We start from the raw sequence: 23,176 nt of genomic DNA, 5'->3' as shown, positions 1-23,176 counted from the left end.
GTTTTTTAGTGAGAGGAAAGGGAGGCTCAAGGTTCCTCAGGACTGGGGATGTTTGGGGCCAGTAACAAGTGAATGCTAAGGTTATGGAAGCATGGTGAGCCACCTACCAGGAAAAGGTCTGCTGAGACCCTGTGAGAAGGTGAAGTTTCCAAGGGAGAGAAATCGGGGTGAAGAGGAGTCCACGTTATGAAAGGATGATGGTTGGCACAGTCTCCCCAAATGTTGAAATGAGGGGATAATTTGGTTTTCTGATCTTCTTTTCCTGAACCTATTCCCCCCACCCTTCTAGACACAGTGCCACCTGGCTCCCACTGGCTCAATCATCCTATTTACTTCCTTCATCTCATTTCTCAGGAAAATCACTTGATTTATTCGTTTAGTTCCAGAGTGTGAACTCCATCAGGAGAAAGAACCTTGACAAAGTTCGTTTGCGGCTGTATAATTCCTGGCCTTTAGAACAGGGCTGGGCATAGAGTTGGAGTTCGGTCAATTTGTGTTGAATAGATCCAGGCATGCAGGCTTCCCAGGTGGCGCTAGTGGTAAAGAACCCACCTGCCAATGTAGGAGCCATAATGTAGGAGCGGGTTCGATCCCTGGGTCTGGAAGATCCCCCAGAGGAGGGCATGGCAACCCACTCCAGTATTCTTGCCCGGAGAATCGTGTGGACAGAGGAGCCTAGCGGGCTACAGTCCATGGGGTCACAAAGAGCTGGATACGACAAGCAACCGAGCACGGCACAGCGCAGTGGATACGCGCGTGCACACGTGGATAAATGCAGCGCTGGTATTTCAGGCCTCGAGAAGCCTGAGCCGGGAAGAAATTTAGGGCAGCGTGACCTTCCTCATATAACTCAGAAAGCACCTGCTGCGGGGGCTGCCGGGACCATCGCTGGTCTGCCTCCCTCCTGACGGCCACAGCACAGTCTGTCTATGGCTCTGTGAGAAACTCTGAGAAGCTATATATATCGTTCCCCTTTTGTTCTATTTTTTCCCTAAAATAATAAGGAGGTTTGAGGTGTGTGTGGGGGGGTGGTGCTCAGGGAAGGCTTACAGCCTTGACAGCACTCCAGAGCAAGTGGGGTGGCGGAAAGCCTTTGCCCTCCACCGCTCACGTGGCTGCCTTTCCTGCAGCTGAAGCGGTTTCCCACAGCCCTGTCCCTTTCCAGATACCCGGCTTCTCTGTTAGCCCTCTGGGTTTCCCAGATGGCTCAGTGGTAAAGAATCGACCTGCAGTATATATAGGAAATGCAGGAGACGCAGGTTCAATTCCTGGGCTGGGAAGATCTCTTGTAGGAGGGTATGGCAACTCACTCCAGTATTCTTGCCTGGAAAATCCCATGGACAAAGGAGGCTGGCAGGCTACAGTCCAAAGGGTGGCAGACTCAGACACGACTGAGCGCGCACATAAGCCCTATGGACAGAAAGAGGTGTGTTGGGGTGGTAAGTAAGGGGATGGCCACAAGGTGTTTGGGTTACCCTTTTCTGTGAAGTGAAAGTGTTATTGTCTGAGTCGTGTCCTACTCTTTGCAACTCCATGGACTGTAGACCGCCAGGGTCCTCTCTCCATGGGATTTCCCAGGCAAGACTACTGGAGTGGGTAGCCATGCCCTCCTCCAGGGGATCTTCCCAACCCAAGGATCAAAGCTACATCTCCTGTATTGCAGGTGGATTCTTTACCGTCTGAACCACTAAGGAAGCCCACTCTTTTCTGCACCACATGGTAAATCACCCCGGGTTTTACTAAGAGGCTTAAAAATAGCACCATTCCATGTGCTCTGGTAAAGATTCTAGAAGGGCTTAATGGGGGAAGTGAGCCTCTGCTTCATGAGGGTTGGCTGGATCCTGGTCACTCGCAGGACAACAGGACCTCTCTTGCTCCAGGGGGTCTCCCAGCAGACTTGAAGGGTTTCTCATACGGCAGCTTGTGGGGCCCAAGAATATACATAAAAGTGGAAGCTGCCAAGCTACGCTGGAACTGGTGGAGCATCACTTCTGCTGACTTGGATTAACTTAAGTGAGTCCTAGGGTCTGCCTGGGGAGAGGGCTACACAGGGTCATCAGTGGGGGCATATTCCCATGGGCGTCACCAATGCAGCGGCCTGCCAGCCTTGGGCCAGGTCCAGGAGAAGGGGAAGAGTCACCTAGGCCTGACATGGCATCTTTGCCCCAATACTGGGGTTCTGGATTTAGATGTGGGCTCCTGTCCAGGCTTGGCCAGCTGCCAAAGTTCTTTGCACTTTGAAGCTCACCCCCCACAACCCACCCCCACACTGGTGGGAAGGGACATCACCTTTCTTACTTCAAATGCAGGAGCTCCAGGGAGCTGCCATGACACAGACAGGGAAAGGAGGGTAGCTTGCTTGGGAGGGTGTGACCACCGCCCCCCGCCGGCCCCTGCACATCCCCATCTGCCTCGCTGGCCTGTCACCTGTGCAGACAGGCAGGGAGACCACAGCTATGGGAAGGCCGCCCTGGGCTGCATTGCTTGTCTTCCCTCTCCTCTCCACTCCTCTAATGTCCCACTCCTGCCCATCACCTTCCCAGAGACCCTGATCTTTCCCACCCAGAGGCACTGACATCTACCCAACAGGGGCTCCACAGGCTGCCTTGTATTTGTAATTACCTCTTTGCAAGTCCCTTCTGTCTCCTGCCACCTGAGTAGAAAAGCTCTTTGAGTTTCAAATCTGGGCCCCAGAGCAGTAGGGATTGCTCGTCAGGGTGAACAAGGCAGGCTGGCACAGAGAAGGCTGGACAGATGGCCACTGTGGTGACTGCACCGTCCTAGCTGGGAGGCCCGGGGGTGGTGACAATAGCCACCCTGGTCTCCAGCCAATGAGGCCGTGTGTAATAGGCCAAGGAGCTGGCTGGCGAGGTGAACGGCTGGAGGGAAGAGGGCTCTCTTTCGGAAAACCCTCTGTCTTTGCAGGGGACCACAGCCCTTGGTTTCCTTTCCACCTCCTCAGGTTCTCCTCAAGACCTGGTCACACAGATACGGTCACAGGTTTGGTGAGGGGCAGGGACCAGCTGAAGATCTACCTGATGCCAAGGCCCCTGCTTTCCTACCAGCCAATACAGCCGCTATCAAAGCTGGCCCTAACCCCCCCAACCCCCCGCCCCCGCATCCCTCCCTCCCCCACTGGTGGGAAGGGACATCACCTTTCTTACTCCAAATGCGCGAGCTCCAGGGAGCTGCCATGCCACATCCAGGGGAAGGAGGGTAGCTTGGGAGGGCATGAGAAATGGCATTCTTTATTCATAAATAAAAACATAAAATTCCCAGAAATAGTTTACATGGCCAAAAGGGGGCATCAAAAATAAAGCTGTCAAAAGCAGAGCAAACCAAACAAGACACAACCAAGAGAAAAATGACTCTGTACATAGTCTTCCAAATGCCAGTCCATCCATAGTAAGCCTGGGCCGGGGTTCGCGCTTTGCCTGAAGAGGAAGCGCAAGGGGCACCACAGATAGATGAGGAAGGCAGAGCACGAAAGCACACAGGTGCGCACATAGGTGCGTGCCCTCCTGGCAGGGACAGCTGCGGCTCTGACCGCCCAGCGTGCCTTACCCCTAAGATCTCTCTCTCCTAAGAAGTGGCCCAGGCTGGGCCGGGAGGCGAGCAGGGGCAGAGGCTTGGCGGGTGCTTCTCAGGGGGGAGGTGCCCCCCAACCCCACCCCAACGCAGTCCCCATGGAACTCGGTGCTCATGGGGACCGACTGTGCCCAGCAGGGGTTAACCCGAACGCAGAGACCAGAGGATAAATCCAGGGTGGGCGCCACATGAGAGTCTGGTCGCTCCCAAGCCCAGAGGCAGAGCCCCCCTCGGCGTGGCTGACTCCTTGCTCCCGGCAGAGCTTCACCATCCTTTGGGTAGCAGAGCCGCGGCTCTGATCCAGCGAGCATACGTGCCAGCAGCCGTGCTCGGGGGAAGGGAGGGAGAGCTCCCGCTGGCCCCGGGCCAGGCCGCCTGTTCCGAGGCTTGCGTGGCCAACTTCTCCAGTCCTGCTCAGCCTCTGCTGCTCAGAGGCTCCTTCCGGAGAGAGGCTGGGTTTGGCAAGGTCCAGGAATAGCACGGAGGTTTTAGCACAGGGAAGGGAGGGGAAACCACACCACGCGAGGTCGCCGTGTTACAGGACACTTGGATTCTGGGGCAGCTGGGCTGCCCTGGAGCCTCGGGCTGGCGGCAACCCAGGGAGGGCTCTATGGGTTGGCCCGGGGCAGAGATGGGGATGGGGTGCAGGGCACTGTCACACTGCGGTGGAGCTGCTGTACCCCTGAGTTCCCGCCCCTGGGGCTTAGCCCCCACCTCTTTGCAGCTTAATCTTAAGGGCAGAGCAGTGGGCTTTTGGCTGCCCTTTGGGAGGGGAGGTCTCCAGCCTGAGGAGGGGGCAGCAGCCTCTTTTTCTATCTGGCAGAACAGTCTCTGGGAGGAAAGGACTCAGACAAGGCATAGGCTGGTGGAGATGGAGCAACCAAGAGACAAGGGGCGGGAAGTCTGTGACCTGGGGAACGGGGGTAATCTGCCTGTGTCCTGTGGAGGGGACTGGCCTCCAGGCAGAGAGGGGGCTCTGGGCCTGTGGATTCCAGGCTTAAGTCTAGCCTATGACTAAGAGTAATGGCTTGAAATTCCAGAAAGGCTCCTCTGTCACATGAAGGCAGGACAAGCACAGCCTAACTTGGGGAATGGAAGGCAGACCCAGCATTCGGGAAGGCGGCCCTGCTCTCAGTTAGGCTCAAGGAGGGACCCTGGCAGGATGGGGGGCTGGAGGAGAAGCAGCTCCCCACTACCACCTGGGGCCTGGAGGGGTCTGCAGTCGGGGACAGAACTGGGGAGCAAGGGCCTGGGGCTGCTGCGTACTCAGACGTTTGGTGAACCCCCCTCAGCATGCGGGCGTGAGCCCAGGAATCCAGCCGGGGCTGGCTGTCCCAGGAACAGCAGCTGCAGCTCGAGGCAAAAATAGAACATGGAACAGCCTGGCTGCCTGTAAGATCTGGCTTGTGTCTGAAAAGACAAGAAAGGAAAAAGAAGAAGAAAATTCCCTGATCCAAGCAACTGAGAAACAATCTTTTCTTCACACATCTTTGAAAGGGAAGGCCAGCGTTCTGCAGGCTTCTGCAGGGGTCCTTGGCTACAGGGCTCATGTGGGGCTAATGCAAGTGGCGGGGGGTGGGGGGGGGCAGCCGGGGGCCCCAGGGTCGTTCAGAGGCTGTGTTTGAGCCTCTTACTGTCTTTGGACACTGGCAGTTTGGGGCTCCCCCCCTGACCTGTAAAGGCTCTGTCTGCACTTGGCCCTGGAGGTGACAAGGGACATGACTGGCAGCAGGATGGAGCTGAAGGTGAAGGGGGAAGGCCGAGCCCAGCTGACCCTGTGCCATCTCAGTGGACACAGGTTAATCTGAGTTCAAGCAAAGACTTGGTTCTTAGGAATGAAAACCAATACAGGGTAACTGCTGAGCAACTTGAACAGGAGGAGAAATCCCTGTCTCTGGTCTCATGATGAAAAGATCTGGGGGCTCCCCTGGGGACAGCTTGGAGTCACACACTCCCTGCATCCCTGAGCCCTCAATCTTTCCTCCTCAGCACCTACCCCAGAACCTTGGGGCTATGGCTTTAAGAAGAGATTAAAGGCCACCAGTTACCCAGAGGCTGCTCACGTCCAGTCAGCAGGGCTAGAGGGTCTGGCTGTCACCACCTAGCTTCTCCTTCAGACCCCCTCTGGTCTGGCTGAGTCTCGACAACCCCCGGGTGGCCCCAGCTTCCCCCTCCTTTCTGAGACCAACAGTGTCGGGAAGCTCTGATTGCTGTTCGGCCAGGTTCTCCACATCCCACTCCAACCCCTGTCCCTCCGGGGCTGGGGGAAATAGCTCAGGTATGACCAGGTCAGATTCCAAAGCTCCTGGTCATAAATGCTTGTGTTCTGTTCCCAAGGGGCACCCCAGTGATTTGGGAGCGGGGATGGGGGGCGAGAAAAGTTGTAGGAAAAGAGGTGGAAGGGAGCTTCCATCAGTCACCACCCTCTCTGGGACAGCATTTAGGGAACCCTCTAAATGCTTAGAGCATTCAAAATCTCTAAGCATTTTGAACAAAGACCAAGTTTTAGGAAGCCCTTAACCAAATCTTGATGATCCCAGGACTCCTCTCTTGGCAAAGCTGGAGGTCTGGCCGGCTGCAGGGTTGCTAAGCGCTGGATCTTGGGAAAGGCCAGGAGAGGCCCTGTAGCCGCAAGCGTCCCCCCACCCCCACCCCCCACCCAATCTCCCCGCCCCGAAGTCTCTGCTGCTTTTCTCTGAGGCCTGAGCAGGGGATCAGGGCACGGGAGCCCCCACTGACGACTCAGCACCTGCCTCCCAGTGCCAGGTCCCGAGCCCTCTCCCAGGAGGCCCCTCAGATCTCGGTGGCGATGATGTCCTCGTAGGGGATGTCAGCCCCTTCCAGGTCGATCTCAAAGGGCTCCCCCGCCCCGTCCCCGCGGGCCAGCTGCCGCAGCGCCTTCTCCAGGCGCTGGTTCCGCTGGTACATGGCCAGGTAGCCCTGCTGCAGCTGCTTCTGGTACTGGATCACTTTCTCCTTCTCCTCCTTCCACACCAGCCGCTCGTGCTGGAAGCCGGACGACATCTGGTCGTGCCCCTGCCGCTCCTCCTGGAGCTCCGCGCGCAGCCGCTCCAGCTCGCGCTGCAGGGCGGGCACGTCGTCCGCGGGGGCGGGACCCAGCGCAGCCGCGTCCCGGCTCCGCTGCAGGGCGGCCTGGGCCCGCAGCTCCAGCAGCTCCTGCTCCAGCAGGTTCACCTTCTCCCGCAGCAGCTCCGCCTCGTTCTTCTTGCGCTGCAGCTCGTTTTCGCAGACCTCCAGCTCCAGGCCCTTGGTGCGCAGCGCGCTCTCCAAGTCCTGCGTCTTCAGCTCCAAACCCTCCAGCCGGCCCCGCGTGTCCTTCAGCTGGGCCTTCAGGTTGAGGATCTCGCTGGCCTTGGCGTTGATCTCTGTCTGGGACTCCTTCAGCTGCTGCTTCAGGAGGGAGATCTCGCCGGACTTCTGGCACACCTGCCATGGGGCAGGGGCAGGGCAGGGACAAGAGAGAGCCAGGGGGTGAGAGTCCGCACGTAGTGGGCAGGGGTCACACCTCACTGCTTAAAAGCACTTAATCCTACGCCATCCAGTGATTGGGACTCGTGGTTTTCACTGCCGATGATGCGGTTTCCATCCCTGATCGGGGAACTAAGCTCCTGAAAGCCACCCAGCGCGGCCCACCCAGTCCCTTCAGGGTGCCTGGAAGGAGTCCCAGCATGGTGGTCTGGGAGACCCACGAAGGCCAAGCCCCTCTATGAGGCTCCTTTCATTCTGAATCTGGCTGGGTCTGCCCACAAGCCTATCTCACCCCCAATTCAGAACCTAAATCTCAGTCCGTACCCAAACCCATGTCCCTGCTGTTTAGTCGCTAAGTCGTGGCTTTGGGACCTCATGAAGGACCCCACCAGGCTCCTCTGTCCATGGGATTCTCCAGGCAAGAATGCTGCAGTGCCATTTCCTTCTCCAGGGGATCTTCCCCACCCAGGGATCGAATCTGTGTCTCTTATGTCTACTACTTTGGCAGGCAGATTTTCTTTTCTTTTTTTTTTTTTTTTACCACTGGGGAAGTCCACCCAAACTTATAGTTATGTATAAATTAAGGGCCAGTGGTTTAATCTGCCCACAGCTGGTAGCTCCACTGTCTACATTAACAGCAATGATGTCAATTTTGGGTCTGCCTAATTTCTATCATCTGTGTATACTCTCTTACCCTCTGGCCTCACCCCTGCACATACTCTGTTCTCCTTCCTCTTGGGATAAAGACAATATTCACACAATCATGACTGCACCCCAGCAACCAACTGGGCTCAGAAACAGTGCCCAGCTGGTATCTGCCAAATGATGAGCCACTGTTTTCCCCAGTGTCCTCCACCATTTCTACTTCAATCTCCATCAAAAGTTGGCTAAGAGCAGCAAACAAAACTAATGATACCAATGACACTGACTCAGACCCATGTGTCTATGGAGTCCAGGCCACTGGGGGTCATGTGTCCAAGGCCAGTCTTTCTGGCTGTGTTACAAGAGCATTTTCTGCTGGCCTGCAGGGAAGATGGCTAGAATGAAGGCCAGGGCCTGGGCCTCCACAGAATAGATTCTTTGAGCAAGACTGGAAGTTTTAATATTTCCTCTTTTTTTCTTGAGGTAGAACCACCCCTTGCTCTCACGCACCACCTCCGAAGTGTGCACAGCCCCACCACCATGGTTGGCTGGGGCTGAAACAGCCTTCCGAGGGTGAGCCTGGATTTGTGTCATGGAGGGGGTGGCAGAGCCGTGGCTGAGGCCGGGGCCTCGCTTTGAATCCTGGCTCTACCAGAGTGACCCGGCCAATTCTGCATCCATTAGCACAGTACCGTTACGAACATGAAACTCTGAACTCTGGGACCTAATTCAGGATCAGATCCTGGCTCTGATACCTGCTCTGTGGTGACTTTGGCAGGTCATCTAACGAGCTCTTTGCTATTATAATTGTTCTCCATGCTTCAGTGTCCTTAACTCATTGGGCTGTTGTAAAGGTTAAATGAAAGGACCTGGGGCCTGGCATTAATAAACACTCTATGAATTATTGTTGTTATAAATATGTTTGTTATAATGTCTATGTTTTTGTGAAAATTTACTTCATTTATTGTTTTACTAATACTCTGGACACCCTGGGAGTGAGGTCACAGCCATGTCCAGCTTAGTTCTGGATTAGACAAGCAAGGATGGATGCACAATGCTAGCGTCGGCTTATGTTCTGAGATGGGCCAAAGTGTTCCCAAGTCCTGGCTGAGAAACCATGGCCTGGAGAGGGTCTCCTGAACCAACAGTGATGAGAAGAAGAAAAGCACTGGTCCCATGGCTGAGGTCCCTCCCTCTTTGGGAGACCTGGCAGACAGAAAGTGAGACTGCCTGCCCACCTCTCTAGTGCCTCTGCCCATCACTTCCTCAGAAAGGATCTTTCTCCTCTCCCCTTGATAACATCTGTCACTCTAATTTCCAGAATAAGCACAGGAGATCAGTTCAGACAGATGGCTGTGTGGCTGATGGCGTGTCACCCCCACCCAGGGGTGATGCTGGTCTAACCAGACCCAGTGAGCCCTCAGCCCCTTCCCAGGGCAGGAGTCTCTGGGGTGAATGCCATGCACGAGCCTCTTCTGGTCCCTGCACTACCTTTAGAGGCCCATCAGGTGAGAACAGTGAGCAGGATGTGGGGCTTAGGCTGTTCTCTAGTGAGACCAGGTGCAGCCACCGTATTTCCAGGAGTGCCTGAGGATGTGCGTGTGTATGTGAGCCCCCTTTCTTCCTGCTGTCTTCTTCCATCTCAGCCCCCCAGACAGAAGCTCCACTTGCACTTCTGTGAGGACTGGCCAACTCTGTCCCTGAGACCTGCACAGTTGTGACCACTCCCCGCAGTGGGTGGGGTCCCTTTCCTCAAAAGTCACAGACGAGGGACTTCCCTGGTGGTCCACTGGTTGAGACTCCATGCTCCCAACGCAGGGACCTTGGGTTTGATCCTTGGTCAGGGAACTAAGACCCCGCATGCCATGTTGAAGCCAAAAAGTTAAAAAACAAAATCCCGCAGCTTTGGAACTGTGACTTTTTCAGAGTACAAACAGAGCCTTCCATAAAGAAAACAACAACAACCAAAAGATGAAGAAAAAACATCACAAATGGTGCTATGGTCTCCTGTGGCTTTGGGACCATCATGAACCAGGGATGATTCGCGGTCCTGCAGAGCCTCTGTGAGCAGATGCACTGAGGTGGCCCTCACAGCCTGGCTGGGACTTGGTTCTCTTGTTCGTTTCTCAGCCAATGACTCAATTAGTAAATGCAGTTCTGGCCATGAGGCATGGGGTTGGGGAGATGAAGAAGCCCAGACTAAGAAAATCTCCAGCATGGTTTCCTGGGGAGCCCTTTCTTTGGGTCAGGAGGCCAGCAGTCCAGCCCAGTTTTCCAGGGCAATTGTGTTCCCACCCTTGTTGCTACGGTAGCTCAGCTGGTGAAGAATCTGCCTGCAATGCAGGAGACCCCAGTTCAATTCCTGGGTTGGGGAAGATTCCCCAGAGAAAGGATAGGCTACCCACTCCAGTATTGTTGGGTTTCCCTGGTGGCTCAGATGGTAAAGAATCTGCCTGCAATGCAGGAGGCCTGGGTTCGATCCCTGGGTTGTGAAGATCGCCTGGAGGAGAGCATGGCAACCTGCTCCAGTCTTCTTGCCTGGAGAATTCCCATGGACAGAGAAGCCTGGCGGGCTACAGTCAGTGGGACTGCAAAGAGTCGGACATGACTGAGCGACGTCACACTTCTCCCTGTTGCCTAGAGCCTGGAGGAGACCTGGAGAAAGTGGTGGGGAATGCAGGCACTGAACCCCTGCCCACCCCCTGCCCACGCCCTCATCCTCACCTCCCACTGCGTCTCCTCCAGTGCGGGGGCAAAGCTGGTCTTCTCCTTTTCGTAAGACCTGAGTTTGGTCTCCAGCAGATCCTGCTCCTTCATGAGGCTCTCGAGCTCCTGCCGGAGCTGCCGTTTCTCCTGCTGCAGCTGGAGCACCTGGAGATGCAGGACCTGCTGGGCGCGCTGGCTCTTCTGCGCGGCCACCTTCAGCTTGCCCTTGGCCTCCAGCCCCTCCAGCTCGTCCTTGCCACGCCGCGGCCGCTCCTCGTGAGGCTGGCTGGCGGCCGGCTCCTTCTCCTCGAAGCTGCGGTGCAGCCTCCGCAGCTCGCCCTCCCTCCCCAGCAGCTGTTTCTCCAGCTCCTGGATGGTGCACTGGTCCGTGGAGATGGGGGAGCGCACGGAGCCCTTGTCCTTGCTTGCGTGGGCCAGCTTGCTGCCCCCGTCAGAGAAAGACAGGGCCTTCAGGCTCATCATGTTGCTGTCCTGGAGGACAATGCCCTGTGTGATGTTGTGGGCTGAGCCCCCAAACCGGCTGGCGGGCCCCACCGGAGTGACCAGCGGGTCCAGCTGGTAGCTGCTGCTGGTACTGTGGGTGGGCAGGCTGGACATGGAGTTCCGGCCGGAGTCGGACAGTGCCCCAGAGCACAGGCTGGGCTTCAGCTCCTGCTCCTTGGGCTTGTCCAGAGGCACGGGATGCAGCTGGTGGCCAGTGCTCTCAGGGGATGAGTGGAGGATGGCGCCTGACCGTGGCAGCACTGGCTTGAAGGCCGTGGGTCTCACGGCACCCTTCTCGGAACCCTGGGGAGGAAAACAGCCATACTTACCCTGTGTCTCCCTGAGATGAGCCCTGAGTCAGGTATGTATGCCAGCTACATGGCACCTTCCTGGTCACGGGCTGCAGGTGACCTCACCCGTTACTCTGAAGGGGCCGAAGGTGGTGAATCTCCCTCAAGGAGGAGGAATTCCTCCATGCCTATCCTTAAAGATCATCAGGCCCTTTGTTTTGTGAACTACCAACCACTTTGTCACCAGTTTCTCCTAGATGACAGCCCTTCTAGGCTCACTGGCTGAGACCCCATGCCAGGGTTCTGGGGCTCCATGTGCTGCAGGTAAGGATGCTGGATACACAGTCCTCAGGGAAGTTCATCCCTGCTTCTTCCCCATTGCTTCCAGTTGGCCAGCAGCTGGAACTCTGGCCGTGGCCTCCCCCAATGGTTGGGAGAACCGCTTGAAATAACAATCTTTTCCCTAAAGCCATCATTTTCATTATTAGAGGACTTCAAAGTTTACAAGCTCTTTACTTTGAAAAGCTTAAAACTCTATCCAATATGTGGGCCGTTTCCTAGCATATCAATGCATAGATTCATCCTCCCAGGTGAGGCCAGGGTGCTGATAGGACAATGCTTCTAGCATCGACTGGCAGGACACATGAGAACTTAAAGTGGGACGAGGGCTGCATTTCTGAGCTCCTGGGACTCTCTGCCCTCATCCTTGCTAGATTGGTGATGATAACAAACCCAAAGGACTTCCCTGGTGGTCCAGTAGTTAAGACTCCATGCATCCACTTCAGGGGGTTCGAGATCCATTCCTGGTCAGGGAACTAAGATCCTGCAAGCCACACAGCATGGCGAAAAACTAACTAACAAACTGACAGCTCTTATCCCACCAAAGATGCTTTGGGGCTGGTTTGAGTGAGAGCTGCTGTCCCACCAGAGCAGTGGAGGAGGAGAAAACCCACCTCCGTGAGTCCTAACAAGATAGCCTCTGCAGGTGGGCTTTCCACCTGCTTTTCCAGATGGTAAGTGAGCCCCTCCCCCTTCCCATGCACTTGAAAATACTGCTCTTGGTCCTGCCTTGGCTATCCTGAGTCACAGTCCAGCAGAGTTCAGAAAGGCTTGCATTCTCTGATTGCTCTGTGCTAAAAGCTCACCCGGGACTTTTGCATTAGGAGACTGATCAATGTGTTTATTCCTTTGTCCAATCTTGCTCTCGGGTGTGGCTGAGTACTCCTGCCCTCTCTGCATCACTCAGTAATGTAAGCGTTCTCAGTGATGTAAGCATTTAAGACCTTCACCACCACCACTCTCAGCCCCAGGCCTCTTTCCTGCCTTTCCAACCCAGCCACCCACACCAGAGACCTGTCCACTTACCATCTCCAGCTGATTGGAGAAGGGCATGAGCTTCGGTGGGGTGGACGGGTCGAAGTCCACCCCTGCCTGGCCCCCTAGGTCCCCACTGGACAGTGCCGTGTAATCAGGGCGGTGGGAGCCCCGGGCCTTCTGGCTGACCTTGATGTAGAAGAAGTCTTCGCTCTTGCCCATTTTGGAGCTGGACTTGCCATGCCCCGAGTCCTGGGAGAAGCCAAACCTCAGCAGCCCGTCTGAATAGCGGTTGAGCTTCTTGAGGTGGGAAGACTTGCGCAGCTTGTACTGCGAGGCCCGGCAGTGCTTGCTGTGGAAGCCGTGGCCGGAGATGAGGCTGCTGACACTGCCCATGCTGACACGGGCGCCGGGGACAGCGGGCGCAGAGCAGGGACCTGGCGTGGCCGGGGCGGCGAGCGGCAGTCCTGGCTCCGAGAAGAGACTGCAGTCATAGCAGAAGCCTCACACAGCCTGGGGGAGCCAAGACCTGGAAGGAGACATAAGCAGAAGTCAGCCTGGATGGGGTGGTCATGGCACGTCCCCACTGGTGACCAACCTCGAGATCTGGGCAGCAGAGAAATGCGTGTTTCCCCTAACAGAGGCTCAGCCCTGTCTGTCTCAGTGGGCTCCCCCTCTCATTCTTCCTTCGTCCTCTAATTCAGCAAACATCTGCTAGAAGCCTACTATGGGATGGCTCTTTTCTTTTTCTTTTTTAGAATTTTTATTTTTTTTTTAACACCAAAACCATTTTGTATTGGGGTATAGCTGATTAACAACGCTGTGATAGTTTCAGGTGAACAACAAAGGGACTCAGCCATGCATATGCACATGTCCATTCTCCCTCAAACCCGCCTCCCGTGCAGGCTGGCACATAACACTGCGCAGAGCTCCACGTGGTATACAAAGGTTTCTGTTGGTTATTCGTTTTAAATATAGCAGTGCGTATATGACCTTCCAAAAGTCCTTGACTATCCCTTCCCCCCAGCAACTGTGAGTTTGTTTTCTAAGTCTGTTGGTCTTTTTGTGTTTTTTAAGTCAGCTCATTTGTATCATTTTAGATTCTACATGAAAGGGATGTCATGATATTTTTCCTTCTCTGTCTGACTTACTTCCCTCAGTGCGACACTCTCTACGTTCATCCATGTTGCTGCAAATGGCCTTATTTCATTCTTTTTAATGGCTGAGTAATATTCCATTGTATATATGCACCACCTCTTCTTTGAGATGGCTCTCTTCTCAGCACTGGGATGCAGGGGTGACTGGGACAGTTACAGTCCCTGCACTTATGGGGCTTGTGAGTAGTGTAGTGTGGACTGGCCATAAACAGATCAATGTGTGTGACCTCAAGAGATCTGTGCGCTCCAGGGGAGATAAAGCCAAGTGAATGGGATGGAATTCTGTTGTTGTGCTAGCTGCTCAGTCAGACTCCTTGTGACCCCATGGACTACAGCCCACAAGGCTTCTCTGTCCATAGAATTTTCCAGGCAAGAATACTGGAATGGGTAGCCATTCCCTTCTCCAGGGGATCTTCCCGGCCCAGGAATCGAACCCAGGTCTCCCGCACTGCAGGCAGACGCTTTGCCGCCTGAGCCACCAGGAAGGGGAGGTGGCTGCTTTATGCAGGGGATGTGAAGGAAGCCTCTCTGTTTGGTGTCATTTGAAGAGACCCTAAGAAAACGAGGGAGAAAGCTATGTGGAGACCTGTGGGGAGAAAGAGGAAGCTCAGGCAAAGCCCTGAGTCCCCGAGTGGAATGTGGTGGGCATTTGTGAGACCGGCAAGGAGGCCAGTCTGGCTGGAGGGTAGTTAGCAGTGGGGGTTTGGAGGACGCAGACGTCAGAGAGCTAGTAGGGGCCAGGCAACAGAGAGCCCGACTGGCCGTAAGGGTTTCGGCTACAGTCTGAGATAAGAAGCCCCCAGATGGCTTTAAGCAGCTGACAACTTGGTCTGACTTGCGTTGTGGAGGGCCACTCTGGCTGCTGTGTGGGAGAGCCAGTGAAGAGCTTGGGTGGAAGTGGGGCCTGTTACAGCAGGTGCATGACTAGCACGGCTAGGCTAGGGTGGTAGCTGTGGATTCAAGTGTTTTTCAATTTTATTTATTTTTATTTACGTATTCTTGACTGTGCTGGCTCTTCACTACTTTGTGGGCTTTTCTCTAGTGGTGGAGAGAGGAGGCTATTCTCTAGTTGTGGGGCACGGGCTTCCCGTTGCAGTGGCTCCCCGCGCTGCAGAGCGTGGGCTCCGGGGTGCACAGGCTTCAGTAGCTGCAGCTCCCGGGCTCCAGCGCACAGGCTCAGTATTTGTGGCACACAGGCTTAGTTGCTATACTGCATGTGGGATCTTTCCAGACCAGGAATTGCACCCATGTCTCCTGCACTGGCCAGCAGATTCTTTACCACTGAGCGAGCGGGGAAGCCCTGGATTCAATTTTAGATGTAATTTTAAAGTTGAGCTGATGGTACTAGTTAAAAGATTGAATGCAGGGAGGGAAAGAGTGGAATCTAGGATGACTTCAATGTTTTTATCCAAGTATCCAGAAGAAGTAAGTTGCCATTTATTGAGATGCAAAAGACCACAAAAGGAACCAGTTTAGGATGAAGTGGGGGTGGAAATAGGACTTTGGTTGAAGACATTAAGATTGCAAAGCCCATTAGACATCCAAGCAGTGATGGAGAGTAGGCAGCAGAATGGGTGTGGAGCAGGGCAAGCTCCAGATTTCCTTGTGTGAGCTGTTTGTGCATAGTCTCGGAGCTAGTTCTGAGACTAGATGAAAATGCAAGGGCAAGAAGGCAAGAGAAATGTGAGGACTGGTTCACAGAGGCCAGGAAGATGAGTGGGGATGAGGAAGAGACACTAAGAAGTCTCTGACAGACATGCAGGAGACCCGTGAAAGGTAAGGATGAAGATGGTGTCAAGTGACGCTGAACTAAGATGGCAGCTAAGAACTGGCGAGTGGATTTGGCTGTGTGGAGGCACAAGTGACCTTGACAAGAGTGGTTTTGGGTAGAAAGGTGTGAAGAATGGCCTGACTGGAGAGGGCTCACAAGAAGAGGGGAGAGACAGCTGCAGCCTTGAACAATGACTAGCAACGTGGCCGACTTGGTTTGGGTTCCCAGTTACGCTCCCTGCCAGCCATGACGTGGGAGGTTAAACTCTTAAGAGAGTTTACCTTCATCTTTACGTCTTTACCTTCAGTGTCACAAACCAACGCTAAGATACACTTAAATTTTTTTTTTTTTAAGTAATAGGATTGCATCTTATAATCAATGTTGAAAACAATAACAACAGCCTTGCTGGTTATCAGACAGAGGAATGCACTAGAAGGCAATGCAGGCACCCTATAAGGCGAATTGCTCAAGCCTGGGTCACCTGATTTTCAGAGCTTGGAAATGCTGTGTGATTGTCATGCATTGAGAAGGAGTATTTCTCAGTCAGTCAAAAGACAGATGATTCAATTAAGAAGCGGTGGGAGGGGAGGGACATGGCAAGTTTAATAAAATAGGAAATGCAGAAGGAACCCTGCATTCTTTATTCTGCTCTAAATTACCCTGTCAACTGAAAGGGGCAGAAGACATCCCAGGTGGGTGATAAGAGGGTATTATGGGCACAGCTGAGGGAACCAGAAGACTCTTCAGACCCTGAAGATGAAGGCTCAGGTTCAAACATGCATTGTCATCTTGAAGAATAAAGTAGCTATGATATGAATAAATACATCCTACATTCCTGGGAGGAATTGGGGGCAGGAGGAGAAGTGGACGACAGAGGATGAGATGGCTGGATGGCATCACCAACTCGATGGACGTGAGTTTGGGTAAACTCTGGGAGTTGGTGATGGACAGGGAGGTCTAGCGTGCTGCGATTCATGGGGTCACAAAGAGTCGGACACGACTGAGTGACTGAACTGACTGACTGACTGACATTCCAATCATAAGAGCACCACACAACAAAACAGCATTCTGTAAGTGTAATATATGCATTTCTATGAAAAGCTTTTATTAAATTGATGGTCTCTTAGAATCAGGGAAACATGATGATATCTCATGGGGCCATCATGAGCAGTTTATTAGATCTTACCAGAAGCTAATAGGTCTGATACATTTATTTAAAGCCTAGTATATAGTAGGCACTCAATGAATAGGAGGTATTTTCACTGGTATCTATGATATATTATCATTCTTTTTCTCTCCAGGCATTCAGCAGCCCTGTGTTATCTTCAATGGCCACATCTCATTTTCCAGAACTAGTTCTCTCCTCTCCAAATGAAAGTTTCCTGCATTCCATTCCCTGACAGCACTACTTAGGCGCATGAAGTTCTTCTGCTAATTTAACAGTTGACAATGACAAAATGTGTTTCTCATGCCCCAGCTCATCCATCTCTTGCTTAGTTGAGGCCTCAGGGGCCTATGAGGCAATATTTTACAGATGTCCATATATTGGGAAGCTATTTTTGGCCAAAAGACTCTTGTGCACTCTGCATCTGCTACCAGTTGGACAACTGGTGACTTAGTTTTTGCTCGTCCAGTTACACATTTGTGAACATCTGCATGGACAGTGTTGTAGAGATAATACCATAGGCTATGGCATCAGAGAGACTGGGATTTGAAAATTAACCTCTCTGAGGTTTCTTTGCCACAAAATGGAAATAATCAGGATTTCACAGGCTCAGTATGGGGATGAAGCAAACTCACAGAAGTCAAGTGCAGTGCCTCAGACATGGCAGGTGCTGTCCAGGGAGTCCATGATCAACTGAAATGCAGGATTAGGGTGACTTCTAGAAGTGTGTACTAGCTGGAACAGAACTATAATACCAGGAAGACATGTGAAATTAATCTGTTTGCATCTCATGCAATTCAATAATAAAAAATGAACAAACTTAATTGAAGAATGGGCAGAAGATCTAAATAGACGTTTTTCCAAAGAAGACAGACACAGGCATACAGGCTGACAGGCACACAAAATTATGCTCATCATTGCTAATAATCAGAGAAATGCAAATCAAAATAACAATGAGGTACCACCTCATACTGCTTAAAAGGACCATCATTAAAAAGTCTACATATAATAAATGCTGGAGCAGGTGTGGAGAAAAGGGAACCTTATACTGCTGATGGGAACGTAAACTGGTGCAACTCTATGGAAAACAGCATGGACGTGCCTCAAAAAATGAAAAATAGAGTTGCCATATGATCCAGCAATCCTGCTATACGATGTCTATCTGAAGAAAACTGTAATTCAAAAGGATACATGCACCCCGGTGTTCACTGCGGCACTATTTACAATAGCCAGGGCATGGAAGCAACCTAGATGTCCATCAACAGATAGGAATGGATAAAGAAGAGGGGGTACATATATATGATAGAATATTACTCAGCCATAAAAAGGAATGAAATAATGCCATTTGCAGTAACATGGATGAACCTAGAGATTATCATACTAAATGAAGTAAGCCAGACAGAGAAAGACAAATGCCATATGAATACCACTTATGTGTGGAATCTAAAATATGACACAAATGAACGTATCTACAAACAGAAACAGATTCGCAGACATACAGAACAGACTTGTAGTTGCCAACAGCGGGTGAGGGAAGGATAGACTGGGAGTTCAGGATTAGCAGATTCAAACTAGTGCGTACAGGATGGATAAACAACAAGTTCCACTGTATAGCACAGGGAGCTATATTCAATATCCTGTGATAAACCATAATGGAAAAGAAAATGAAAAAGAAAATAAATACAGATAACTGAATCATTTTGCTCTACAGCAGAAATTAACATTGTAAATCAACTATACTTCAATAAAGCTAAAAAAAAAAATCTGTTTGCAGGTCTCCTGCTGCACTGCCATCTCCTTTCACTTGGACCCTGAGACAGCCTCCAAATTTATCTTTTCCCCATCTGCTCATCCTAAGCATCTGGAGTGTCACAGTCCTCCGGCTCACAGGTGAAATCCTTTCAAGGCTTCCCATTGCTTGTAGAGTGAAGCATGCTCCGCACGAGTTCAGCGGGCTCGGCGTCCCTGATTTGTCCACCACTCCAGTCTCCTCACCTCAGTGATGGCGCACTGTTTTCTTCTGCTGGTGGAACACGCCAAACCTCTTCTTATCGAGGAGCTTTACTGCCTCTGTTTCCTCTGCTGACAGCTCTCTGCCTTAGCTCTTCCTCCTCACACACATTTCCCTTTCGCACACTGTAGTTTTCAATTCAAATATCACCTCCACGGCTTTCCTAGTTACTCATAGAAAAATATATTTCCCCCATTCCTCTCTGTTAGAACCAATCTGTTTATTTCCTTCACAACACTTGATTTAATCAGTGAACTCTAAAGAAACCAACCTTGAGTATTCACTGGAAGGACTGATGCTGAAGCCGAAGCTCCAGTATTTTTGCCACCTGATGCAAAGAGCTGACTCATTGGAAAAGACCCTAACGCTTGGAAAGATTGAAGTTAGGAGGAGAAGGGGGTGGCAGAGGATGAGATGGTTGGATGGCATCATTGACTCAATGGACATGAGTTTGAGTAAGCTCTGGGAGATGGTGAAACACAGAGAAGCCTGGCATGCTGAAGTTCGTGGGATCTCAAAGAATTGGACACTGAACAACAAAATCTTTTAAAACAAAGCTTTATATTATATATTGGAGTACAACTGATTAACAATGTTGTGTTAGTTTCAAGTGTATAGTAAAGTGATTCAGTTATACATATACATGCACCTATTCTTTTTCAAATTCTTTCCCCATTTAGGTTGTTATATAATATTGAGTTGAGTTCCCTGTGTCCTACAGTAAGTCATTGCTGCTAACCTATAAAAATCTGCTGATAACTTATAATAATAACCACCAGAATTTCAGCTCTATGAGAGCAGAGACTTTGTCTCTAGACTCCTAGGGTAAAAATGAAGCAAAACTCAGAGGGGCTAGATGTCATTCAACTGACCAGTGACCAAGGTGGGATTAGAACCCAGACCCAAATTGTATGATCTTCACATGACAGCACATTGCTGAGGACTACAGGTAGAGGCTGAGATAGGGTGCCTAGTCGCTCAGTCATGGCTGACTCTTTGTGACCCCATGGACTATTAACTGCCTGGCTCCTCTGTCCATGGGATTTTCTAGGCAAAAATACTGGAGTGGGTTGCCATTTCCTATTCCAGAGATCTTCCCAACCAAGGGATAGAACCTGCATCTCCAGCATCTCCTGTGTTGCAGGTGGATTCTTTAGCACTGCGCCACCTGGGAAGCCCCCAGAGATTATTAGGGGGTCCTATCCTGAAAGGCAGGTCAGTTTCAAGGGTTGACAGAAAGAAAGTTAGGAGGGGAAATTAAGCTCGTGGCCTCCAGCCATAGCTTCATTTCCCAACTGGGCAGAAGACAAGGTTTTAGGTATAGGTGAGCTCCTTCACTGATGGGAACGGCAGCCTGGAAGATGCGCGAAGGGCAAGCACTGTGCTGGGCCCCCGGGGACTGAGAGGGAGAGGACAAACGGTGCTGGGAGCAGAGGCGTGGAGTGGGGGAAGGACGCTGGCTCTGATCCTGAGAGCATTTCTGTCCCTGGAGCCTCTGCTCGCCATTCCCCAGGTCTTAACACACAGAAGAGCTTTGAAGTTTGAGATTCTCCCCCAGATATATTTGAAGCTAACCTAATTACCTTTAAATGTCTAGACTTGTTCGGTTTTCAACTGGGAGAGAGCATCACAGAAAACCTGGCCGTGATCCATCCTAGTTCCCAAATCTTGGGTCTTCCCACCCACCCCCTACCAGACTCATTATCTCTGCCCTCAGGCAGGCAAGGGGAAGGGCACACTTTTCTTCCTGGGAAAGAAATCCCCACTGGCCGAGAGTGTGGGATGTGGGATGAAAGTGAGCAACCACACAGATCTTGGAGACTGCAGAAGGGGAAAGGAAGAGGCAAGGAGGACTGGAGAGGGAAAGATGAAGGAGCCACAGCTCCTCAGCCTGGGCTCAGTTATGTGAGCTCTGTGATCTCCATGGATGTTACAAAAGAGATCCAGCAAGCATTTTAAAGAGAGGAAAGAGAAAGGAGCCCCTAGGATACACTTCTCAGAATCTGGGCCCAGGGACCTGAGGGGACCTGCCTCCCCACCCTGCCACGTGGCCTTCCCCACCGAGGACGGTTGCAGCCCAAGGCGAGGACCACGGAGGCCTGGAAGCCCTGGACTTTGAGCTGCTGCTACTCCCACGGCAGCTGCTCCCTCCGCATCCGTCTTGTATTCTTTTAACCAGGGCTCACGCCAGGGTGACACATTCCTCCCTTTCTGGAATATGGAGCTGGAGACACAAACATGAAAAGGGGTCTGTCAGGACTCAGGAAGGTGAGAAATATTACCACCTCCCCGTCATCTCACACCAAGGGGAGAAGCAGTGATGGCCTTTATTGCTGTTCAGTCACTATGTCGTGTGGACTCTTTGTGATCCCATGGACTACAGCTTGCCAGACTTCCCTGTCCTTCACTGTGTCCCAGAGTTTGCTCAGACTCATGTCCATTGAGTCGGTGATGCCCTCCAACCATCTCATTCTCTGTCATCCCTTCTCCTCCTGCCTTCAATCTTTCTCAGCATCAGGGTTTTTTTCCCAAGAGTCTATTCTTCACATCAGGTGACCAAAGTATTGGAGCTTCAGTCCTTCTAATAAATATTGAGGATTGATTTCCTTTAGGATTGACTGCTTTGATCTCCTTGCTATCCAAGGAACTCTCAAGTCTTCTCCAGGACCATAGTTCAAAAGCATTGACTCTTTGGCTATCAACCTTCTTTATGCTCCAACTCTCACATCCATAAATGACTCAGGAAAAACCATAGCCTTGACTAGATTTTTGTCCACACCAAACTCAGACTTCCTGCCTGGGTAAAGTGAGGATACACAGCTGCCCTTCTGTCTGCCCTCTTTGTCTGGAGAGACCACCTACAAGATCAGGATGCTAGCCTCCAGCCACCCTGCTCCTTCTCATGCCTCCGTCTTTCTCAGTCCAGGTCATTCCCTGACTCCTTCCTTTATCGTCTCCCCATCAGCACCCGGGCCAGCCTACGGGGCATCTCTGTGTCCTTCTCAGCACTCTCCCACCAGCTGCCTCCGTCTGGGGCACCCACGGGGTTATGCTGCTGCAGCTGGAGCAGGGAAGCCCTCGCTGAACCCTGAGGAATTCTCCTCCAGCGTCCATGCAGAGGGGGAGGGTGCCCCCACCAGAGCACACTCCGTGGGGTGTGTCCTCAGTGAGCAAGTAATCTCACCTGTGGGCTGAGCAGATGGTGTTGCTGTGTAGGGGTTCACTGGGTCACTAATTCAACAAATATTTCTTTCTCATCTGACAAGGACCAAGTACTATGCAAAGTGCAGGTGAAAGAGGGTGAGGAAGGAAGGAGAGGAGAAAATGCATAGAAGGAAAAAAAGAAAAGCCAGAGATGAAAGTGTCAGTTGTGTGTGTGTGTTTTCTACTTTAGTTGCAGTGTCCGGGGAAGATCTTGGAGAAGATGGTATTCAGGAAGAGTCGGGCTGATGAAGGTTTTGGTAGAATGGTCCCCAGGCTCTGATGCAGGAATGGGCTTAGGGGTTTAGAGCAGAGGGGTCTCCAGGGTGGTGACCTGGCAATATCTGAAGACAAGACTTCTTTGACTGTCACGATCAAGGGTGCCATGGGCATCTGGTGGCCAGAGCACAGGACAACTCCTGGGACAAAGAATTATCTGACCTGAACCCTCAATAGTACTGAGGTTGAGAAACCTGGATTTATAGGAACAGAAAGAAAACATGAGATTTAGAGCCTCAGGTCTGCTGCTTTTGTGGTGTGACTTTGAGTAAGTGGTTTAAGCTCTGTGCCTCTGTTTTCTCAATTGTAAAATGGAAGTAACCACATTTTCTCTGTCACAGGGCTTTATCATGAAAGGAAGTGAGAGCTTAGCATATACCAGAAAAATCACCAACGCTGGTTACTGTATGATTTCTCACTGTGATCCAGGACAGTTCTCTGAGAGATTCTATTGCACAGTAGGGTTTATCCGAGAAGCACCATGGGGCTGCACCCCAGTCCAGACCCTGGCCTGGACGCAGAAGTCTCAGCATGAGGGCTGGCCTCCCACAGCACCATGAACTGGGGTGTAGACAGAGAAGGGGCTGGAAGATGTAACAGTCCTCCCCTCAGTTGGTGCAAAGCTGGGCTCAGTTTCCAAACAGAACACGAGGGGCTGGATTCAGTTCAGCTCTTCTCTGAGACCTGAGAATTTAATCTCCTAAGATCTCCTGAGAGCTATCCACACCCTCCTCACAAAAATGTCACCTCCCACGCCCCCACCCCACTCCAACATTTTGACTATCATGTCTTAGAATTCCTTGACCCCAAACACCCCTCGATGGACCTAGTTTAAAAACAGATGAATGCATCCTGCTCTGGGGGATCAAACATGAGCTTTGGAGTCCCGGGTAAAGGAGCAGTCACTGAGTGGTGTCTGACTCTTTGTGACCCCGTGGACTAGAGCTCTCCAGGCTCCTCTGTCCATGGAATTCTCTAGGAAAAAATATGGCAGTGGGTTGCCATGCCCTTCTCCAGGGGATCTTCCTGACCCAGGGATTGAACTCAGGTTTCCTGCAT

The 23,176-nt window shown here is 52.0% G+C and overlaps 1 protein-coding gene across 2 annotated transcripts in view; it reads right to left on the bottom strand.

Moving 5' to 3' along the window:
- Nucleotides 1-6,246: 6,246 nt before the first annotated feature.
- LZTS1 (leucine zipper tumor suppressor 1) overlaps nt 6,247-23,176 on the bottom strand; it is a 62,403-nt gene continuing 45,473 nt past the window's right edge. Inside the window, exons 2-5 of one of the 2 annotated variants that reach the window (XM_070459712.1) lie at nt 17,262-17,372; nt 12,585-13,062; nt 10,444-11,232; nt 6,247-7,035 (exon numbers count right to left, since the gene is read on the bottom strand). In XM_070459712.1, coding sequence (XP_070315813.1) covers nt 6,382-7,035; nt 10,444-11,232; nt 12,585-12,929 — 1,788 coding nt within the window. In that variant the 5' untranslated portion in view covers nt 12,930-13,062; nt 17,262-17,372 and the 3' untranslated portion in view covers nt 6,247-6,381. The remainder of the gene's footprint in view (nt 7,036-10,443; nt 11,233-12,584; nt 13,063-17,261; nt 17,373-23,176) is intronic. The other variant, XM_070459713.1, reaches the window with a different exon arrangement.

This window comes from Odocoileus virginianus, chromosome 31 (assembly GCF_023699985.2).
Source record: "Odocoileus virginianus isolate 20LAN1187 ecotype Illinois chromosome 31, Ovbor_1.2, whole genome shotgun sequence".
Classification (NCBI taxonomy): domain Eukaryota; kingdom Metazoa; phylum Chordata; class Mammalia; order Artiodactyla; family Cervidae; genus Odocoileus; species Odocoileus virginianus.
Note: the sequence above shows the minus strand (reverse complement) of the source record. Positions and strands in the feature narration are given on the sequence as shown.